Source organism: Pituophis catenifer, unplaced genomic scaffold (assembly GCF_029215685.1).
Source record: "Pituophis catenifer annectens isolate HBS135680 unplaced genomic scaffold, rPitCat1.0.hap2 SCAF_2, whole genome shotgun sequence".
Classification (NCBI taxonomy): Eukaryota; Metazoa; Chordata; class Lepidosauria; order Squamata; family Colubridae; genus Pituophis; species Pituophis catenifer.
The window spans coordinates 5,565,689-5,589,423 of NW_027256882.1; the positions used below are offsets into that span (position 1 = coordinate 5,565,689).

At 42.6% G+C, this 23,735-nt stretch overlaps 2 protein-coding genes across 2 annotated transcripts; both read left to right on the forward strand.

The window, feature by feature from the left end:
* Positions 1-221: 221 nt before the first annotated feature.
* Positions 222-23,088, forward strand: LOC139311602 (zinc finger protein 665-like). Its single transcript, XM_070936071.1, has 9 exons — positions 222-629; positions 856-976; positions 1,093-1,160; positions 2,496-2,625; positions 3,267-3,863; positions 3,948-4,581; positions 5,049-5,173; positions 19,966-20,465; positions 22,714-23,088. Exons 1-9 carry the CDS (start codon positions 222-224, stop codon positions 23,077-23,079), a joined length of 2,949 nt encoding a protein of 982 aa, XP_070792172.1. The 3' UTR covers positions 23,080-23,088.
* On the forward strand, positions 20,497-22,811 carry LOC139311652 (gastrula zinc finger protein XlCGF49.1-like). Its single transcript, XM_070936139.1, has one exon. The coding sequence runs from the start codon at positions 20,521-20,523 to the stop codon at positions 20,752-20,754; it is 234 nt and encodes a 77-aa protein (XP_070792240.1). The 5' UTR covers positions 20,497-20,520; the 3' UTR covers positions 20,755-22,811.
* Positions 23,089-23,735: the final 647 nt, after the last annotated feature.

Consider the following 23,735-nt stretch of genomic DNA (forward strand, 5'->3'; position numbering starts at 1 on the left):
TCTTGGTGTTTCTTTTTCTTCCCATCTCAGATACAGAAACTGGAAGCCATTTGTGGTCTTTGCAAGGCAAACTTTCCTCTTGGGGGAAGAAGAAAAAGAGCGGAATCCCTTGCAGGGATCAGTCCTGCAGCCCCAGAAATGGTTCCGTGAAGGAAAAGGCATCTGGAGACCCACCAGAGTCCTTGGAGCCATTTGGAGTTGCTCTGCAGGACAGAGAAAGGATGGAGACAAAACCTTTTGCAAAGGAGGGAGCCGGAAAAGGCCCTTCAGCTGCTCAGCCTGGGAAGGGGGCGAAGCTCTGGACAAGAACTGGGCAGGAGATCCTGGAGGAGGAAACCATCCTCCCTTCACAAGCCTGGAATTTCATCCAATACCGGGAGGCTGAGGGTCCCCGAGGACTTTGCAGCCGACTCCATGGCTTTTGCAGGCGATGGCTGAGACCAGAGAAGAACACCAAAGCCCAGATGCTGGACCTGGTGGTTCTGGAGCAGCTCCTGTTCCTTCTGCCCCCAGAGATGGAGGGCTGGGTGCGGGAGTGTGGAGCAGAGACCAGCTCCCAGGCGGTGGCCCTGGCGGAAGGCCTCCTCCTGAGCCAGGCGGAGGAGCAGAAGGAGCAAGTCCTGTTGCAGGTGAGAGACTTTAGGGAGCTCAGAAGGAAATACAGAAAGTGGTCGAATACTTCACCCTCCTTCCCAAACTTCTCTGGCATTCATCATATGTGGCAATTGTTCCCTTGTTTTCTCACTCAACCTCATGGATGAATATTGGGGGCTTTGAGGTTGTGTTCCAAATATAAGAATCCACTTTATTTTATGTGATGTATATTAATTCTGCTTCTTTTTTCCTTCCTCCTGTTTGAAGTGCTGCACTGTGGAGATCAGCGATCCTGAGGGAAAGAAGAACCCATCAAACCCCCCTCAGGAGCTATTTTTCAGGAGGATCCCTTGGGAAGATCCAAGTCGGGACACCTCAGGAGGTAATGGAAGATCTTCTGATTTCCCATCTGTCTTACCTTCGCTCTCTCTTCTCTTCTATGGAATAGCTCCTCCTATTTTATTAATTATGCATTTTGACACTATTTATTCCTTATAGAGAAACAAAGAATGAAGCTTTCTGGTTTTTATGACGGAGATCAAACAGCGGTTGAACCTCCAAATCAAGTAAGAAAGGGAAAAGTTATTATATTTCTATTCTCCCTTCAGGAAGTGAAGTGGGTGTGCAGAGGGCTCCCTCCTTCTATTTCCCCCCCTTGTTTGGCCTGGATTATTTTTGTCTTCTTCCACAACACGGAGAGCAGAATGGCAGGTTCAAGTTCCTGTCAGCCAGCATAGCTTCCTCTGGTTATCTTGTTCTGCTAGGTACTCCTCCAGTGTAGTTTAGTAATAAGCAAATTGAATTAAAAAATAAAGCAGACTATTAAAATCCAAAGGGAGTGGCCGTGTTGAGCATGTAATCACGATACTTTGGGCTATAAAATAATTTCCAATCCTCTGACTTGCGCCTGGATTAGTAGATCAAATATTCCCGCTTTGCAAAGGCTGAGAAATGACTTTCCCAGGGAATTTTCTCTTCTTTCTTTCCTCCTTTCAGCCAATGGCTCAGATTACTAGATCAATCAATGATAGACAGAGTGATAGATCAGTTGATCCAGAAGTGGGATTACTTTACTGAGAGGCACTGAAACTTCTGCAGAATCAATGAACTTGATAAAACTTCCCCAGATATTTCTTCAGTGAAAGCAATTTTCAGATTTTCCCATTTTCTCACCTAATATTAGGACTTGTGTGATGCACAGCCATTTAACTTAGTGCATATCTTCACTTTGGTAATTTGGGAACAATGGAACAGAATAACAGAGTTGGTAGGGATCTTGGAGGTCTTCTAGTCCAACCCCCTGCTCAGACTGGGAGCCCTATAAAATTTCAGATAAATGGCTGTCCAATTTTTCATAATCACCTCCAGTGCTGGAGCACCTGCAATTTCTGGAGGCAAAGTCATTCCACTGATAAATTGTTCTCACTGTCAGGAAATTCCTCTTTACTTGTAGGTTGGTTCTCTCCTTGAATCGTTTCCATCCATTGCTTCTTGGAACACTGCTATCATGTCACCCCATCTAGTCCTTCTTTTCATGAAACCAGACTCACCCAATTCTAGTCATACTGCTGACTCATGTTTAAGTGGTTTTCCACTAGGACTCCAAGATCCCTGTTAGACTTATTACTGTTGAGCCAGGTATCACCTATTCTATGCCAGTGCATTTGGTTTTTCTTTCCTAAATGTAGAACCTTACATTTCTCACAGTTGATTTCAACCCTAACCCTAATCTGTCGATCCTTCTATATCTGGAGCTTATCTTCTGGAGTGTTGTTATTCCTGTCAATTTGGTCTAGTCTGCCAATTTGATGAGTTCCCCTTCAATCCCCTTGTCTAAATCATTGATGAAGATGAACAGATCTTGAGAATCCTCCTGTTCTGTTTTTTTTTTCCGTGTTCAGGAGAGTCTCGTGTCCTTCGAGGAGGTGGCTGTGTCTTTCTCTGAGGAGGAATGGTCTCAGCTGGATCCTGACCAGAAAGCGCTGCATTCGGAAGTCATGCTTGAAAACCATAGGAACGTGGCCTCTCTGGGTAAGAGTTCACTAGTCCCCAATCAGAGAGTTCAAGAAGACAGATGATAGATAGTTTTTTTATTAAAAAACCAGTAATCAGACACCGTCTCCTGGGAGGGAGAAGGAAAGGATCTTTTCGTACTCCAAGGAAGAAAAGAGTTAATGTCTTTCCAAGTTATGACCAGCCCTCCCCCAAGTACTTGAGACCCAGTGTTTCCGCACTACAGACATTATTCACACATACGAATGACAGCTGAGGCGCTGCAACATTCGCCCTACCTATTCCCCCACTGGGACTTACCATATTTTTCAGACTTTAAGATGCATCCCCCCCCCAAAAAAAAGTGGGTGGAAATGCCTGTGCGTCTTATGGAGCAAATACGGGCCTGTTTTTGGCCTCTCAAACACAGTGTGGACTGGACGCACGGAGGCCTCCGGAAGCCAAAAGCAGGTGCGTTTTTGGCCTGCAGAGTGCTTCTAGATGTTTTCTAGATATTTTCAAAGCTCTCATGGCTCATGAATATAGAAATCAACATGTCTATACAAACATACAACCTAATGGAATTTTGGAGAAATTCAGAAGGAAATTCACTTGACTTTCTACTCTTTGATCTTTTTCTCTAACCTTGTTATCATTTTCATTTCCCTTTTGCTTTGAAGGTAATAATGGGCAGGAGAATCAAGATTCCTGTGAACTGTTCCAAGTGATCAATGCTAAAGATGGAAGGGAGAAGTTTGGAATTCGAATGGAATTCGAAAGCCATGAGAGAAACCAGTCAAACAATTGGAATCAGGAAAGCTCATCTTCCACTGATGCTCCAAAGCAAGACTTTCTTGCCCAACAAGAGAAAATAAGGAAAAAATATACTGGAAAAAGTGTGAACCAAATAAAAGCTAAAGTAGAAGTAAATGAACAGGATTTAACCCAAAACAAAGGAGAAGATGCTATAAGAAGACACAGTGGACAAAATTACAATGGGACATTCATTCTTTCTCTGGGAAATAACTTCCTTACATCTCAAAAAGCGATTGACACAAAAGAGAAGCCTTATAAATGTTTGGAATGTGGAAAATGTTTTAGAACAAACTGGCATCTTACTTCCCATGAAAGGGTTCACACTGGGGAGAAACCATATAAATGCATGGAGTGTGGAAAAAACTTTGCTCATAGCAGTACACTTACTTCCCATAAGATGATCCACACAGGGGAGAAACCATATAAATGTATGGAATGTGGAAAGACCTTTCCTCGTAGCAGTACACTTACTTTACATAAGATGATCCACGCAGGGGAGAAACCATATAAATGCATGGAGTGTGGAAAGACGTTTACTCAAAGAGGTCATTTTAGTTCACATAAGATGATCCACACAGGGGAGAAGCCATATAAATGCCTGGAGTGTGGAAAGACGTTTACTAAGGGCAGTACACTTACTTCCCATAAGATCATCCACACAGGGGAGAAACCATATAAATGTATGGAGTGTGGAAAGAACTTTGCTCATAACAGTACACTTACTTCCCATAAAAAGATCCACACAGGGGAGAAACCATATAAATGCATGGAGTGTGGAAAGACCTTCGCTCAAAGAGTTACTCTTATTTCCCATAAAATGATCCACACAGAGGAAAATCCGTATAAATGCATGGAGTGTGGAAAGATGTTTACTCAGAGCAGTGGACTTGGAAGACACAAAAAGCTCCACACAGGAGAGAAACCATATAAATGCATGGAATGTGGAAAGAGCTTTGCTCAAAGAGTTACTCTTCTTTCCCATAAGAGGATCCACACAGGGGAAAAGCCGTATAAATGCATGGAGTGTGGAAAGACGTTTGCTCATGGCAGTGGACTTAGAAGACACGAAAAGATCCACACTGGAGATAATCCATTTAAATGCACGGAATGTGGAAAGACCTTTGCTCATAGATGTAATTTTATTTCCCATAAAAGAAGCCACACAGGGGAGAAGCCATATACCATATTTTTCGAAGTATAAGATGCTCCGGAGTATAAGACGCATCTTAGTTTTTGGGGAGGAAAATAAGAAAAAAAAATTCTGCCTCTGCCTACCATCATCCACTAGTATTCATCTGGCTAATGTCCTGTCAGTGTGTGAGAGAGTTGAGGGCTGTTTGGAAACTGAAACAGTATTTGCTGTGTGAGTAACAAGGAAGGAGACAGCAAGGAGCCTGGGCGTGGCTTAGCTCTGCAGCTCTGAGTCTGCTCTAAACTAGTCTGCTCAAAATTGAAACTGAAACTCCACTCTGCTTATGTTTGGTTGTATTTACTACCACGTTGGAAAACCTGCTTTTGGTATTATATATTGTTATGTTATATATAAAGAGAAGTTATTATCCTGCTGAATCAGTTACTTGTGTGTCCTTTCTGGATGTGATTGCTGCTGCAAACTCTGAGTGTGTCTTATACTCCGAAAAATATAGTAAATGCATGGAGTGTGGAAAGACCTTTGCTCAAAATTGTTGTCTTATTTCCCATAAGATGATCCACACGAGAGAGAAGCCATATAAATGCATGGAATGTGGAAAGAGCTATGCTCAGAATGGAAGTCTTACTTCTCATAAAAGATTCCATGCCCCGGAGAAACTATATAGCAACAGCAATTCCGCTTGGACTTATATACCACTCCACAATGCTTTATCACACTTTCTGAGCACCCAAGCAGGGAGCTGGATTCTGGGAGTTGGAGTCCGCAGGATGTGAAGTTGCTATAGATTCCCCTCTTCTCTACGGGGACCCCTCCCCATCCCATTCCACCAGATCTTCCCTCAGTGTCCTCCCCCCATTACTGCAACTGAGACCTTCCGCCTCCATGCTGGTTTCCCTTTTCCTCTCCTTCCATCTGTAAGGTCCCAAAATATACTTGAGTCACCAAAATGCCAAAGAGAGAGACTCAAGATGAGGCTTGCAAAAAAAAAAGCAGATTTTATTTATGGCCAAAAACAAAATACTGGGTGGGACTATATCCAGAACACAGATACAATGCATGCGTGGAGATAGCTACACCTTGGGGAAGGTATGGCGTCCTTTTTTACCCTTAGAGGCATCAGCTTAGTACTCAATTCTGGCCTCCTAGTTTAGGTTTGTGTATTCCTTGTTGCCCTGCAAAAGAATAGAAGCCTCCCAATTAGCGTTATCTTTTCCTTGAGCATTCCTTTGTTCTCCCAATTGCTCATTTGGCCCCCTGGTTCTGCAAGGAAGGAGTTTATACAGATCAAAGGTGTAAGTTAGGGCTGAAGTGTAAATTATCCCTTGGATGATGTCTGCAGTTCCAACCGAGATACTACCATGCTCTTAGATGGCACAAGAAAAACAGGAAGAGGATTGATATGGGTTCAGATGAAATGGCAGGAACAAATGTTTGACAGATACCAGATACATTACAGAGGCCTAATAACAGAATATGTTTGTTACAAATATACAAGAGATACAAATATAAAGGCATAATATATGTGATACAAATACAGAGGCATATATGTATTACAGGAACCTAATGGTTACAGAATCTAGTATACCAGTATATCATATTCTAGTACTATTTATTATATCCTTATTATTGTTTCCCTTCACATCTTTCCTCCATCAGAGCCTCCTCCAGAGAGCAGGGAGGGTCTCCCCACAAAGGGTCCCAAGGGGGAGAATGTGGGTCCTTTGTGTGACATTTCTCCTCCATGGGTTTGTTTCCTGAGCTCTCCAGGGTCTCCTTGGGAGTTAGGAAGGGCCCCTTCAGCCACTTCTGGTGGGACAGAGGATCTTGTGGCTGCCCCACCTGGAGACTCAGCCATGGGGCGGAGGAGGAGAGTCCCTGAGCTGCCCTGAGGGAGAATGGAGGCTTGTTGCCTGCTGGATCCTGGCCAGTTCCTCAGTTCCGCTTTGGAGGAGCCCAAAGCTTCAGGCTGGGGAAGCGAAGCCCAAGTGCCTCTGCAGCTCTTGGGGGCTGGAGAAAGAAACTCTGTGTATGTGTGTGTGTAGCTGGGGATGTCAGAGAGAACTCAGAGAAAATTGCAATATTTGGGGGGGGGTGGAAGCATGAATGGGGCCCAGAGGTTCTGCCTGGGTCAGGTGAGGGATGGAGGCCCCACAGAGGCTGCCTGGATCTGGGGCTGACTTTGTGTGAGTGGCTGTGTCAGATACACAACTGTGGGGCAGATGCTGGGGGGGGGACCTGGCTCTGGGCTGCTGAGGCTGGTGCTGGGCCAGGGGGGAGTTTGACCCCTCCAGCCCCCCCATCCCTGGAAAGGACCCAGGCCACTTCTGGACCCCCAAAGCTCTTGAAACAGAATCTGGAATTCAGGATCTGTCTAAGCCGCCTTTGCGTAACTGAGCAGAACCCGAATCTCCCGCAAAGACTAGAAAAATGGTTTTCTTTCTTCTTCTTTTTTTTTTTGTAGATCCCCAATAGGAAGAGTTCCGGTTCTAAGTCTAATTGTTCGTTAGTAATTTCCTGTAGCCAATCTTTAATTTTTAGCCAATATTTTCAAGCCTCAGGACAGGACCAGCACATATGGTAGTATGTTCCCTCTTTCTTTTTACATTTCCAACTTATGGGGCTCATTTTAGGGTACATTTTTGCTAATCTCGAAGGGGATAAGTGCTACCTGTAGAACATTTTATATGCATTTTCTTTATATGCTGCTGATTTTGTTAGTTTATGGTTTCTGTTCCATATGTTCTCCCAATCTGATAGGTTTATGTTGTGTCCAATATCTTGACCCCATGCAATCATGCATCCTTTCACTACTTCCTCCTCCAATTCTACTTCCAGAAGGTATTTGTAAATTTTAGTAATTTTTTTTTTGGTCTGGTCCTAATAAAATTTTGTCTAGTTGTTGTGGTTTAAGATATATTCCATCATCTTTTATATCTAGTTTATATCGGTTTTGTAATTGGAGATAAGCCCACCAGTCAACTTGTAGCCTTTGCTCTTGGAGGTCCTGTAATGATTTTAACTTTCCATGGTTATCTAATAGGTCTTTATATTTTAGAAAAACGGTTTTCTATGGATGTAGTGAAAGAGGAGTAGAAGAAACAGAAGGTCTGTCTGGGGGATAATATGGGGGGTTGGGGGGGAAGAGAAGGCATCTATATGGTTGATGCTATAACCATATAGTTGAGAGTATAGGATTACTGTAGTTCACAGAATTTCTATTAAAATTCCAGGTTATTTTATAAATTATAAATGTATTGCATGGATTGATATACCGTCCACCCATCCATCCTTTCACTCTTCTTAAAATAATATTGAAACCTTTTCCGAGGAAGAAAATCCACTCAGATCCTCTGACACATAGCCATGGATATGGATTTTTCTTCTTCTTCTTCTTTTGGGAAAATATTGCCTTCAGCTCCCCTCCAGAAGAACGGAGCTAATCTCAGAGGATGGATTCTTAGGACGGAGTTTCAGGGCTGATGTCAAGAAAAATGAAGTCCAAGGCATCCATCTTCCTTTTCAAATCCATTTTATTAGGCACGCGTTAAACTGGAAAGGACTCGGTGTGATTCCAATTCTGAACCGGATCCGGAATTACACCCAATAAAAGCAAAAGTTTGAAAATTCCCCCTGAATCACAACCTCCAATCAATCCTCAGTCCAACAGCCCAGGGACCCCAAGCTCCACCTTCAGCCAGCTGAGGCATCTTCTTTCAAGCTACCTAGACACAACATTCCCCCTTCTCTTTTCACCCCCACGTACAGCAGTTAGAATTTGGGCAGCCTGAGATGGTTTTTGAAAGCAGCTCCTACAAGCCCAAGCTCATAGAGAAAAAAGAATACAAAGGCTACAAGAACATTTGGAAACGATATTTCTCTTCAAAGGAAGTGGGGCGAAGGAAGGGAGCGGAGACCACACAGAGACTCCCGCCTCTCTTGCCCTCGACCCCTTTCCCCACTTCTGGGGTCCCAAACCCATCTCCCCCCTCCCCCCTCCAGGAGCACTGACTCCCAGACCCTCCCCTCCCCACGACGAGCCCCCTCCTTCCCCCCTTCGCTTCCGGGGATCCCGGCCAGCGCCCCACCAGCAGCATCAGGGGGAGCCCAGCAGAGCCCATGGATGCTGCCCCACAAGCGCCCCCAAAGGAAGAGGAGAAGGACGCGGAGGCTCCCAGCCCCAGAGGTGGGTGTGGATGGGAGGGGGGTCCGTTTTCCTCGGACTTCGGAATTGGGAGTGGCCAGAAAAGCTGAAGGACCAATGAGACGTCTCCCTTCTGACGCGTCATCGGTCTCCGGGCAGAGTCGCCCTCGCCTTCACCCGATGGAGGAGAGTTCCTTGCAGAGAGAGAAGCGGAGAAAGTGGGAGGGGGGCCGTTCAGTCTTGGGGGGCCGTAGCTCAAGGGGGGGTTCACGCCAGCCCTGGAGGGGAGTACGGACTTCCTTTTACCTGCCCCCCCGATCCTGCCTGGAGGGGCTCTGCTGGGGATGAATAAAGGGGAATCCCTCCCTCCCCCCATCCACTGTATCGAACCCCGTGGGAGGAAAAGCTCTCCTAGCCTCGCTCTGAAGTGAAGGAGTAGAAACTATTTTTTAAAAAAATTGATTTATATGCCGGTCTTCTCCGGAGACTCAGGGCGGCTTACAATGCGTTAAGCAATAGCCTTTGTACTTTTGTATATTTTTATACAAAGTCAGCTTATTGCCCCCACAATCTGGGTCCTCATTTCACCTACCTTAGAAAGGATGGAAGGCTGAGTCAAACTGAGTCAAGTATGACAGAAGGAAAAAAGAAATAAAATAAAAATCCCCCCCCTCCACCAGTTTGTACAGATGAACTGGAGCAGCCCCCACATTCCTGCGCAGCCTCCAAAGCAGGGATGAAATGCTCCCAATTCGGACCAGATCACCCGATCCGGTAGTGATAGAGGCGGGTGGTTCGGAGAACCGGTAACAAAAATCCCTGCCACCCCGCCCCCCCATGTTCAGTTGAGCTGCACAATCAGAGGCTTTTTTTTTTAAACTTTAAAAGCATTTTTTCTATAACCTCTTCGGCCAAAAAAAAATGCTTTTAAAAGTAAAAGAAAAAAACCTCTGATGATCCCACGGCTCAGCTGGGATCATCAGAGGCTTTTCAAAGCATTTTTTTCTGCAACCTCTTAGCGGAAGAGGTTGTAGAAAAAAATGGTTTTAAAAGTAAAAAAAAAAAGTTGGCCACGCCCACCCAGTCAAATTACCCCCACCCCCACCACCAAGCCATGCCCACAGAACCGGTAGTAACAAATTTTACATTTCACCACTGGGTTGCGGGGTCTGGGTGACCCCCCCCAAGAAGATCCTTTAAATGTTCAGCTCAGAGTACTTTGTTAACAATGTTTCTCTCTGTTGAGGGTTTTTGTTTAATAACAGTTAATTTTATGATGCTGAAGAACATTCAATTTGTTATTGGTAATTTAAAGCCGGGCTCTAAACTGGATGCCACCCAGACAAAGAACAACATTTCCGGTGTGGGTTGTTCTTTTTTTCCATAATAAGCCCATTTGCATCTTGGAACATTAAAGAACTTTGTGGAATAGCTAAAAAAAAAAAAAAAGGCAGCGTCTTTACGAAGTGAAAATTGTGACTATTTTAACTTTTAAAGCGTTCAAAAGAAACAGAGATAAAACAGAGACTTTCCTTTTGTCCATTTGATTGAATTGTCAGGTTGGAATGATTTTTTTTTCCTTTCACTGTGCTAAAAAGGAATCAACGTCTTTTTTTCATTTTTTTCTTGTCCCTCAAACTTTCTTTTCCTGTCTTCTTTTCTTGATTTCCTATTTCTATTTTTCTTTGTGTTTTGTATAATAAATAAATAAATAAGATCTGGAGACTCTAGAAAGAGTGCAGAGAAGAGCAACAAAGATGGAGGCTAAAACATATAAAAAATGGTTGCTGGAACTGGGTATTTTCTAGTCTGATGAAAAGAAGGACGAGGGGAGACATGATAGCATCTTCCCATATCTCAGGGGCTGCCAGAAAGATTTCTTCTCTTCTCTTCTCTTCTCTTTTCTCTTCTATTCCATTCCATTATTCTCTTCTCTATTCCATTCCATTCTTCTCTTTTCTATTCTATTCTTCTCCATTCTATTCCATTCTTTTCTATTCCATTCTATTCTATTCTATTCCATTCCATTCTTCTCTATTCTATTCCATTCTTCCCTATTCCATTCTATTCCATTCTTCTCTATTCCATTCCATTCCATTCTATTCTTCTCTTCTCTATTCTATTTTATTCTTCTCTTTTCTATTACATTCCATTCCATTCCATTCTATTCTATTCCATTCTTCTCTTTTCTATTCTATTCCATTCCATTCTTCTCTATTCCATTCTATTCTTCTCTTTTCTATTCCATTCTTCTCTATTCTATTCTATTCTATTCCATTCTTCTCTTTTCTATTGTATTCCATTCAGTGGTGGGATTCAAGTAATTTAACAATTGGTTCTCTGCCCTAATGATTTCTTCCAAAAACCAGTTTGCCAAACTGCTCCGAAAATTAACAACCGGTTCTCCCGAAGAGGTGCGAACTGGCTGAATCCCACCACTGATTCCATTCCATTCCATTCTTATTCCATTCCATTCTATTCCATTCTTCTCTTTTCTCTTCTATTCCATTCTTCTTTCTTTTCTTTTCTCTTCTTCTCTCTTCTATTCCATTCTTCTCTATTCTATTCTATTCCATTCTTCTCTATTCCATTGCATTCCATTCCATTCTTTTCTTCTCTATTCTATTCCATTCCATTCTTTTCTTCTCTATTCTATTCTATTCTATTCCATTCTTCTCTTTTCCATTCCATTCCATTCCATTCTTCTCTTCTCTATTCTATTCCATTCTTCTCTTTTCTTTTCTATTCTATTCCATTCTTCTCTATTCCATTCCATTCCATTCCATTCCATTCCTCTCTCCTCTCCTCTCCTCTCCTCTTCTCAGCAGACCAACTTAAAGAGATGAAGGTGGAGTTGCACTATATAGAAGAAACAGGGGTGAAATTCTCCCGGTTTAGACCGGATGGCCCGATCTGGTAGCGATGGAGGCGGGTGGTTCAGAGAACCAGTAGCAAAAATCCCTGGCCACCCCACGTTGCCCAGCTGAGCCGTAAAATGCTTTCAAAAGGCTCTGATGATCCCAGCTGAGTTGCTTGGTCTGCAGAGGCTTTTTTTCTTATAAATGCCTCTGAAGATCAGGCAACTCAGCTGGGATCGTCAGAGCCTTTTGAAAGCATGTTTTTACAACCTCTTCCCAGAAAGAAAAAAATGGTTTTAAAAGTAAAAAAAAAAAATTGGCCACGCCCACCCTGTCACATTACCCCCCCCCACAAGCCACACCCACAGAAACAGTAGTAAGAAGTTTTAGATTTCACCACTGAGAAGAAATAACCAAACCGCTCTAGAAATGCAACAGAAGAGAGGCAAAAACTTCCTTCAATGCATTTGGGTTGATATAAAAGGGGGAAAAGAAGCACAGACGTCGAAGCCTTTGTCTGACAGGGAGCCATGGAGAGGGACATTTCCTCCTACTCCCATGCCCATCATCCCCGCCCTCTCCCTTCCCCCTCCCATGCGCTCCTCTTTCGACGATCCCGGCACTTTGCCCCATATCCACCAGGGGGCGGCCTCTGCTAAGAGAACGTCCCGGTTGCCTTTGTACAGGAGGCTGCGAAGGAAGTGACATCACAAAAGCTTTCCTCTCTAGGACTTTGCACTCGCTCTCCTTTGCACTCGGCCCAGAGGCGGCGGAGAAGCTGCGGGAGAGTCTGGCGGGGGGACATTCAGAGGTGCCTCGGGTGAGGGGGGGGGCTCTTCCCGGGTCCCATGCTCCCCAGCCGCCCTCTCCCTGCAGGGGGAAGCGGAAGAAGCGGGATGCCGGGAAGGTGGGAGTCCCTTCCCGGCCAAAAGGGGAGGGGTCTCCGGGGAGGTTGGGGTTAGGTCGCTCAGTGGCTGAATTCCACTTTCTAATTCTTGGTGTTTCTTTTTCTTCCCTTCTCAGATACGGAAGCTGGAAGCCATTTGTGGTCTTTGCAAGGCAAACTTTCCTCTTGGGGGAAGAAGAAAAAGAGCGGAATCCCTTGCAGGGATCAGTCCTGCAGCACCAGAAATGGTCCCGTGAAGGAAAAGGCATCGGGAGACCCACCAGAGTCCTTGGAGCCATTTGCAGTTGCTCTGCAGGACAGAGAAAGGATGGAGACACAACCTTTTGGAAAGGAGGGAGCCGGAAAAGGCCCTTCAGCTGCTCAGCCTGGGAAGGGGGCGAAGCTCTGGACAAGAACCAGGCAGGAGATCCTGGAGGAGGAAACCATCCTCCCTTCAGAAGTTCAGTCCTGGACCTCCATCCAGTACCGGGAGGCTGAGGGTCCCCGAGGACTTTGCAGCCGACTCCATGGCTTTTGCAGGCGATGGCTGAGACCAGAGAAGAACACCAAAGCCCAGATGCTGGACCTGGTGGTTCTGGAGGAGCTCCTGGCTCTCCTGCCCCCAGAGATGGAGGGCTGGGTGCGGGAGTGTGGGGCAGAGACCAGCTCCCAGGCGGTGGCCCTGGCTGAAGGCTTCCTCCTGAGCCAGGCAGAGGAGCAAAAGGAGCAGGTCGAGTTGCAGGTGAGAGACTTCAGGGAGCTCAGAAGGGAATAGAGAATGTGTTTGAATACTTCACCCTTCCTGCCCAAACTTCTGTAACATTCATAATATGTGGCAATGTCCCACCTATTCTTGTAGGACATTGTTCCATTGTTTCTCATTCAACCTCACAGATGGATATTGGGGGCTTTGAGGTTGCGTTCTGAATATAGGAATCGACTTTACGTCGCGTGATGTACATTAATTCTGCTTCTTCCTTCCTCCTACTGGAAGTGCTGCACTGTGGAGATCAGAGATCCTGAGGGAAAGAAGAACCCATCAAATCCCCCTCAGGAGCTATTTTTCAGGAGGATCCCTTGGGAAGATCCAAGTCAGGACATCTCAGGAGGTAATGGAAGATCCTCCGATTTCCTATCTGTCTTAACTTCGCTATCTCTTATTTTCTATAGCATATCTCCTTCTATTTTGTTAATGATGCATTTTGAAATTATTCCTTACAGAGAAACAAAGAATGAAGCTTTCTGGTTTTTCTGACGGAGATCAAACAGCGGTTGAACCTCCAAATCAGGTAAGAAAGGGAAAAAGTATTAGATTTCTATTCTCCCTTCAGGAAGTGAAGCAGGTGTGCAGAGGGCTCCCTCCTTCGATTTTCCCCCCTTGTTTGGCCTGGATTATTTTTGTGTTCTTCCACAACATGCAGAGCAGAATAGCAGGTTCAAATTGCTGTCAGCCAGTATAGCTTCCTCTGGTTATCTTGCTCTGCTAGGTACTCCTCCAACTTTGAGTTTACAAGAAGCAATTTTTAAAAGTCCTTCAAGAAATGGGAATAAATGTATCACAGTGGCAGGAACTGCTACAGTCCCATATTTTTCGTGTAATTCTTTGACGCAGAATTGTGCAAGGCTAATGAAAAATAACTAAATACTCACATTGCCACATTACCATTTTTTAAAAGCCTCATTTATAAGCAGCAGTTCAAAAGTAAGCAAGTTATATTAAAAAATAAAGCCGACTATTAAAATCCAAAGGGAGTGGCCGTGTTGAGCATCTAATCATGGTACTTTCCCATTTTCTCACTTAAAATTAGGACTTGTGTGATGCACAGCCATTAAACACCTAAAGTGTTGGGGCACCCACTATTTCTGTAGGCAAGTCATTCCACTGATTAATTGTTTTCAGTGTCAGGAAATTTCTCTTTACTTGTAGGTTGATTCTCTCCTTGAATCGTTTCCATCCATTGCTTCTTGGAACATTGCTATCATGTCACCCCATCTAGTCCTTCTTTTCATCAAACTAGACATACCCAATTCCAGCAACCGTTCTTCATATGTCTTAGACTCATGTCCACTAATAATTTTTGTTGGTCTTCTCTGCACTCTTTCTAGATCTCAAGATCTTTTTTACATCTGGCAACCAAAAGTGGATGTAATATTCCAAGTGTGCTCTTAGCAAGGCATTATAGAGTGTTACTAACACTTCATGTTATCTTGATTCTATCCCTCTTAATGCAGCCTATGATTGGGTTATTGGGTTTTTTTGGCAACTGTAGCCTACTGCTGGCTCATGTATAAGAGGTTGTCCACTAGGACTCCAAGATCCCTGTTGCCCTTACTACTGTTGAGCCAGGTATCACCTATTCTATGCCAGTGCATTTGGTTTTTCTTTCCCAAATTTAGGACCTAACATTTCTCACTGTTGATTTCATTTTGTTAGATGGGGCTCAATTTGTCGATCCTTCTGTATCTCGAGCTTATCTTCTGGAGTGTTTTTATTCCTGTCAATTTGGTCTAGTCTGCAAATTTGATGAGTTCCCCTTCAATCCTCTTCTCTAAATCATTGATGAAGATGAACAGATCTTGCGAATCCTCCTGTTCTGTTCTGTTTTTTCCGTGTTCAGGAGAGTCTTGTGTCCTTCGAGGAGGTGGCTGTGTCTTTCTCTGAGGAGGAATGGTCTCAGCTGGATCCTGACCAGAAAGCGCTGCATTCGGAAGTCATGCTTGAAAACCATAGGAACGTGGCCTCTCTGGGTAAGAGTTATAATTAGGTTTTTTATTAGAAAACTACTAATCAGATACTGTCTCCTTTGAGGGAGAAGGAAAGGATCTGGGCGACTTGTGCTCCAAGGAAGGAAAGAGTCAATGTCTCTTTGCGTAGATGCTTTCTGTGCCATTTGTTATCTCTATTTTTCCATTTCTATTTGAGTTTATTGCCCTCCCCCAAGTACTTAAGACTCAGTCCCAAAATTACAAGTGTTGCAGCACCACGGCTGTCGTTCACACTTACGAATGACAGCAGAGGCACTGCAACATTCGCCCTACCTATTCCCCTACCCCGCCGGGACTTACAGTATTTTTCGGACTGTAAAACGCACTTTTCCCCTCCAAAAAAGTAGGTGGAAATGTCTGTGTGCCTTATAGAGTGAATATGGGTATGTTTTTGGTCTCCCAAACCCTCTCTGTGTCCCATTTTTGCCCTCCCTGGCATCTAGAAGCACTCTGCAGGCCAAAAACAAGCCCGCTTTTGGCCTCTGGAGGCCTCTGCGGGTCCCATTTTTGCCCTGGAGGCTGAAAACGGGAAAACGGGACAAGGAGAGGGTTTGGGAGGCCAAAAATGAGCCCGTTTTTGTCCTGCAGAGTGCTTCTAAACGCCAGGGAGGGCAAAAATGGGACATGCGGAGACCAAAAATGTCACAGTGTTTACAACGTGACTACTATTTTGAGACAACCCAGGAGCCAAATACAGGACACACAGGTTTGTCTTATAAACAGTGGTTTATATACAAGACTTCTATATACATACATACATATGGTAGGCACATACCAGGCAAGCAAGCTGTTAGGGTGTGTGTAAAAAGTATTTGTTGCTTGTGCAACGAGCAGAGCAGAAACACACAGGGAAGGAGATAAACGTACGGCTCGTGTGAGAAAAATACTTTATAGATAACAAACAGTCTCGGTGTAAGTAAAACAGTCCAAGGTCATAAACAGTATATCAGTCCAGTAAGTATCTTCCCTTACCAAAGCAAACAGACTTTAGTAACTCTTGGTATACAGTACCATATAATAGACGTAGTAAGCAACAGGATACAATCAGGTATCAATCCGGAAGAAGCAGGAAGAACCAGGAAGAACGAACGCTTCTCTGTGCTGCTTATTTATGCACTGTAGCCTAATTACAGGGGTCAGCAAACCCTGATTACATGGCTCAGTTGTTTCTTAAAGAAACAGATATTGCCTGACCAACAAGTTAGGAGTAAGCTGCAAGCTGAACCTAACATTCTCCCCATTGGGCAGGACAATATACATAATAGATACAGAAACAAAAATACACATCCAAATCATACATTGCACGGTGGTATCAGTTACATTTCAGATTCTTAATCCAAATCTTTCACAACAATTGGTGTGTTTAATGGCATCTTGCGCTTTGGTAAAATTATCGGCAATATTGTCCTCTGATGCGCAATATTCCAATGTAATCATGTTATCCTTAATACATTGCCGAACATTCAGATAACGTATATCAGTGTATTTAGTCCTTGTCTTTACAGCAAGATTCGTTGCCATTTTAATGGCTGCCTGGTTATCCTCATAAACCGTAATAAGATAATCCATTTTGAATCCAATATCTTCCATCAACTGTTTATAATAAATCAGTTCAGTACATGTAAGTGATAGATAAGAAAACTCCGCTTCCATGGTAGACAAACTTATGTGTTTCTGGCGAATTGATTTCCATCCATTCAGGCAGTTATCCAACATGATTGCTATTCCAGACGTAGATTTTCTGGCAAAACTGGCATCAGCATATGCCTTTAATATCATATTGGCATTTGGTTCTAAATACATAGCAAAATGCAATGTTCTTTTAAGATACCTAAGAACACGTTTAGCAGCCTGCCAATGCCTATCAGTAGGCTCTGAACTATATTGTGCTAGTTGATTAACACTAAAAGCTATATCAGGCCGTGTCCAGTTGCTCAAATACGACAAACTGCCTATTAATGATTGATACAGTTCTTTACTGAACTGTGGACTCTGCAAACTATCCTGTTGGAATTCCTGTGCCATAGGAGTCTTGGCAGGTTTGCATAATTCCATCCCATATTTTTTCAACAATTTACAGATCTTATTAGATTGTGATATTTTAAATCCTCTAGATGTTTTCAGGATATCCAGCCCTAGATAATGCCGTATATGTCCTAGATTTCTAAGTTTAAATTTTGTTTGCAACTGACCGATAATCTCTCTGGCCTCAGCGTCAGTTCTGGTAATTATAGCAATGTCGTCTGTAAAGAGTAACAAGAATGAAACACATCCATCCTGTTCTTTTTTAAACAGACATTTATCTGCTACGCCCTCATAGAACCCAATGTTATGTAATTCCTGCACTATACATTGGTTCCACTCGTAACCTGATTGCCTTAAACCATATAGGCTTTTTTGTAGCCTCCAACACTCAGTTCTATCCTGTGTATCATAACCAGGAGGTTTCTTCATATATATTGTATGCCTTAACGGAGCGTTCAAATAAGCTGTTTCGACATCTAAATGAGTAATAGAGCATTTATTTCTAGCTGCCCAAACAAGCATCGTTCTCAAAGTGCTCGCTCGTAGACTCTTGGTATGCAGTACCATATAATAGACGTAGTAGGCAACAGGATACAATCAGGTATCAATCCGGAAGAAGCAGGAAGAACCAGGAAGAACGAACGCTTCTCTGTGCTGCTTATTTATGCACTGTAGCCTAATTACAGGGGTCAGCAAACCCTGATTACATGGCTCAGTTGTTTCTTAAAGAAACAGATATGTTGCTTGACCAACAAGTTAGGAGTAAGCTGCAAGCTGAACCTAACACAAGCAATCTTCAACCTTACACGGAGAACTACGGTGCACATAGAACACAACAAGGAGAGAGATACACGGGGAGAGAGAGAGAAACGCCCTCTCATGGCTTCTCTTATATAGACAGCTTCTTAAAGCAGCAATAACCCTGCTGACACATCCTGGTCACAGCCTTACAGCAGCTGATCAGCTTTAAATCCTCATTACCCTATTTTTTTTCTTGTTTTCATTCTCTAAATTTAGGTGTGTCTTATGCTCCGAAAAATATGGTACCTTGTGACGATGTGGTGAGCCGTTGTTTCCTTTGCCTAATTCAGTGCATTAGCAGAAAAAAGAGGCCTAAGGTAGTGAGAGATACACAAGAACAGTAGTGGCAAATCTAGCACTATTGACCTAACATTGTCTCGCACTACAGTGCTTTAGGCCTCTGTCTCTGCTAACCAGTGGGGGCCGAAAGCCCTACTAAGCAGGTATATACAAAAGTATATAAATTGGCGGCATATAAATTGAACCAATAAATAAATTGAACCAATAAGCCAAAGCCTGCATGAGATCCAGGACAAAATGGTTTACAAACAGACAGTAGGCCTCTTCGTTTTCAAAGACTTTTGCCCTGGATCGCATACAGTCCTCAGCTCTTAAACGAACACGGGCCTAAAGTACTGCAGTGTGAGATTACATGAGATTTGTAGCCTGAGATCTTGCACTACTGGTCTTGTGTGATGTCCCACTAAAGTACTTTAGGCCTCCGTTCTTTGTGAACTAAAGCCTGTACCAGATCCGGCCAAAGAGCCCTTGGAAGCCGACGAGACCTTGGATGAGACCTTGGAGCAGTGAAATAGCCATTCTTGAAGCCTCCCCACCTTTCCAGTCTCAGCACGAAGAGCGTTTACACGCCAATGGGAAGCTTCAGCAAGGGATTTTGCTCCAAAGTCTCATCACTGGGATGAAGTATAGACACCGTAGAGCAGCTACTCCAAGGTACACTGTGGAAGAAGGAGAACAATTTCAAAAAATTGTTTCGGTTCTCACAGGCCTCTGCTGCAATTAACCCACCCCAATGAAACTTAAGTTTTCTCCTATTTCCCCCTTGAATATTTCCCCTGATGATTCCTTAACTCAAAACTGACTCTGAGTGAGATTTGCATATATATAGATAAATGTAAAGAAAGAGATGTTTTCTAGATATTTTCAAGGCTTTCATGACTCATGAATATAGAAATCATCATTTCTATGAGGACCCGGATTGTGGCAATAAGCTGACTTCGTATAAAAAAGAACATCGCTTAGGGGGGCCCGAAAGCCCTACTAAGCAGGTATATACAAAAGTATGAAGGCTATTGCTTAATGCATTGTAAGCCACCCTGAGTCTCCGGAGTAGGGCGGCATATAAATCAAACTAATAAATAATAAATAAATAAAATCCATATCTATATCACACCCCTGTAAGTATGCAAACATACAACCTAATGGAATTTCGGAGAAATTCAGAAGGAAATTCACTTGACTTCCTAACTTTGATCTTTTTCTCTAACCTTGTTATCTTTTTCTTTTCCCTTTTGCTTCGAAGGTAATAATGAGCAGGAGAATCAAGATTCCTGTGAACTGTTGCAAGTGATCAGTGCTAAAGATGGAACAGAGAGAAACCACTCAAAGAATTTGAATCAGGCAAGTTCATCTTCCACTGATGCTCCGATGCAAGACTCTCTTGCCCAACAAGAGAAAATAGGGAAAAAATATGTTGGGAAAAGTGTGAAGCTAATCAAAACTAAAGTAAATGAACACTATTTAACCCAAAACAAAGGAGAAGACGCTATAAGAAGACATAACAGACAAAATTATAAAGGGACATTCATTCTTTTTCTTGGGAATAACTTCCTTACATCTCAAAAAGTGATTGATACAAAAGAGAAGCATTATAAATGTTTGGAATGTGGAAAATGTTTTAGAAAAAGGTGGCATCTTACTTCCCATAACATGATCCACACAGGAGAGAAGCCATATAAATGTATGGAGTGTGGACAGACCTTTGCTCATAACAGTACACTTACTATCCATAAAAGAATCCACACAGGGGAGAAACTATATAAATGCACGGAGTGTGGAAAGACATTTGCTCAGAGCAGTGGACTTAGAAGTCATAAAAAGATTCACTCAGGAGAGAAACCGTATGAATGCAAGGAGTGTGGAAAGACCTTTGCTTATAGCAGAACACTTACTATCCATAAAAGAATCCACACAGGGGAGAAACCATATAAATGCATAGAGTGTGGAAAGACGTTTGCTCAGAGCAGTGGACTTAGAAGTCATAAAAAGATCCACACAGGGGAGAAGCCGTATAAATGCATGGAGTGTGGAAAGACATTTACTCATGGCAGTACACTTACTTCCCATAAGATCATCCACACAGGGGAGAAACCATATAAATGTATGGAGTGTGGAAAGAACTTTGCTGAAAGAGTTACTCTTATTTCCCATTAGATGATCCACACAGAGGAAATATCCGTATAAATGCATGGAGTGTGGAAAGACGTTTACTCAGAGCAGTGGACTTGGAAGACACAAAAAGCTCCACACAGGAGAGAAACCATTTAAATGTGGAAAGACCTTTGCTCAAAGAGTTACTCTTATTTCCCATAAGATGATCCATACAGGGGAGAAGCCGTATAAATGCATGGAGCGTGGAAAGAGTTTTACTTATGACAGTGGGCATAGAAGCCACAAAAAGGTCCACTCAGGGAGCTTTTGATTGATGTGGCTCAGTCGGATACAAAAAGTGGGCTCCACGAACTCGCACTGAATTCCTTCATTGCAAGATCCCATAAGGGGCTAAAGTCACTCACTAGAGGTGATGAAGGGTAGTGTGGTGCCCTGCAGGTGAAATAGAGTGTCAGTTCTCCTGCTTGATCCAGGGCTAATTCCCTCTCATCCGGCGAATAGAGGCAGCCATTATGGCTACCGTGAAGTTTGGGCAGCCGAAGAAACAAAGAATTTGCTGGAGCAGTGTGTGAACAGTGAATGGAACTGGGTGAGGTGACTTTTTTTAATCTAAAACCAACCCTAAAGAAAATAAACTCTGGAAATGGGATTCTTTGAAGAGTTTGTTTAAGTGGCAAACAATTATGGAGAGAACAATTACAGACCCGGAAAAAGAAAAAGAATATTAAGAAGAGAGCGCAAAATCTTTAAAAACATAGAAAGATTGGATCACTAACTTTTATTGGCAATAAGGCATTTTAAAATGCTAATACTATTGTTAGAATTTTGATTATTTGTTTGAATAAACACAGTGGAACTTGTTAGAATATATGCAATGTTGGAGTTAAGCAGAAAGCACCATCTACTGGTGAATGGAATACATACTCCTTTAACCCTGGGAAAATAATGATAAGACAGAAGAGAAAGTGGAAACAACACCTGGAGGACTGCTGTGCTATCTATTGTTCTATATTTAACTACTCCACGACTACTGGACCTCAAATGGTGAAAATACAGAAGACATATAAGTAAAGCAACTTTCAACTATTAGGAGTCAGAATTGAATTTATAGAGGGGACTTAAAAATACCTAAAAAGAGCTAAATTGACTATTTGTGGGATATAAAGAACTATATTACTGTATTCTTGGAGGAGCAGCAACAGGACTAAGTAAATTGTTTCCAGACTGACTGTCTGAGGGGAAAGGTAATTGAGATTCTGGGGCAGTGATAGACCATTGACAGACTATTTGGATTTATTAAAAAAAAAGGCAAGATGATTCAGCAGGGGGAAATAAGTGTGTTGCAAAAAGAATTGGTGGCGATGTTCCAAAGCATTTATGATTCTATGACAAGGAATCACAGGGAGATAATAGATTTAATGAATAATAAAAATGAGAAGCTAGAAAGTGCTTCACAAGGGATAATGAATAATGATCAAAAAGCCCAGGAAATAGAGGAGATAATTGAGAGAACAGGAGAAATGATAGATCAACAAATAAAACAAGAAGATAGGAAGGAGAAAGTAATAAAAATTAATGAAGTAATTCATTAATTACTTACAGTAAGTACATGCTAAAAGACCAAAAAATTATTTTGGACAAACATTAAGATATTTTTGAAAAGGAAGTTGGGCAGATCCTCTGGAGGCTTGGCAGCAAAAGATAGTAGAGATGGAAGAAATACTTAAGTTAAACAGGAAAGATGTAGATAGAGAAGAAGACCCAAGGGATTAATTTGGGAGGCAAGTAAAAAAACAAATAAGAATTGAAATATTAAAACGGGCAAGAGATGATGGATAGAGGAAATGTTTTGTAATACAAGATTGACATTATTAGGAGCTAGAATAGAGGCAGACACAAGAAATGGGGAATAATAATAATATGCATATTTTTATATAATATATTAAAAGTAATAGATATAAGAATTAGATGTTGAAAGATGGTGACACTATGTTTTAATGATATTGCTATTGTTATCAGAATGGGGGATTAAAATGTTGAACAAATAATGAAGGCCTATATTTTAACAAATATGTATAATAACATTACAATTATATAAGTATGACAAATATCAAATAATATTAATATTATCACCACTACTTGTATTTAAAGAAATGATACCCAGAGGCCTCACTGTTCATGTATTGATACTGATGTATATTTAAAAAATAAAAATAAAAAAAAGATCCACTCAGGAGAGAAGCCATTTAAATCCATGGAATGTGGAAAGACCTTTACTGATAAATGTAATCTTATTTCCCATAAGAGAAGCCACACAGGGGAGAAGCCATATAAATGCATGGAGTGTGGAAAGACCTTTGCTGAAAAATATAACCTTATTTCCCATAAGATGATCCACTTCAATAAATCATTAGAAATGTGCCATGTTCCTTCTTGCTTCAAATGCTCCACTATCATAAAGCTAAGCAAAATCACATCAGATACCTGTACAATTACAGGTATCCCCCCACCCAAGAATGTGTGCTTTCTTCACTTCTCTCTATACACTAATGACTGCATCTCAAATGATCCGTCTGTTAAACTACTGAAGTTTACAGATGATACAACTGTCAGGTTTCGCTGCTATCTTAAATAAACCTCATTTTCAAACGCAAAGTTTCTAATGAATCCTTTTTTTATTTAAGAATAGAAAGAACGACATGCCTGACTTCAGTCAAGATTGGCACCTCCTTCCACACCCCTCCTTTTCCGTTCTTCAACCCCAATGTCTCATTGGCCACTATGCAAATCCATCTCTTCGTCCCATTCCCTTTCTCTTCACAAGAATTCCCCCCTCCCTCTGTTGCCCAGGTAACTCTATCTGCTGAAGAGCCAGGAACTAGGTGAAAGTTCATTCCAGCACTAAGCAAGTCTTCCTGTGCCTTTTATGTCAGCGTTGAAAGAGATCACAATTTGGAACGCTGACATCCGGCCCCTCTCCCTTCACTTCCTCGACGTAACCTGCCCCATAGGAAACCCACAACAAGATAAGTATCATTGTCCCCTTCTTTGCTGCGAACACCCCCCTCCCGGCTTTCCCGGGTGGTCTGCATGGAATTTTGCTACAAGGCGGTCAGCTTGGATGTTTGAACTCTTCACCCAGGAAGCCTCTGATAATGGGTAGCCCTTCCATTTAATTAAGTATTGGAGGCGCCCCCTGTGCCATCTTGAGTCAAGAATTCGTTGCACTTCGTAGTGAGTTTGGCCCCCAACAACCAGGGGGCTCACGGGGGGTCGGCCTTAAGGTAGACC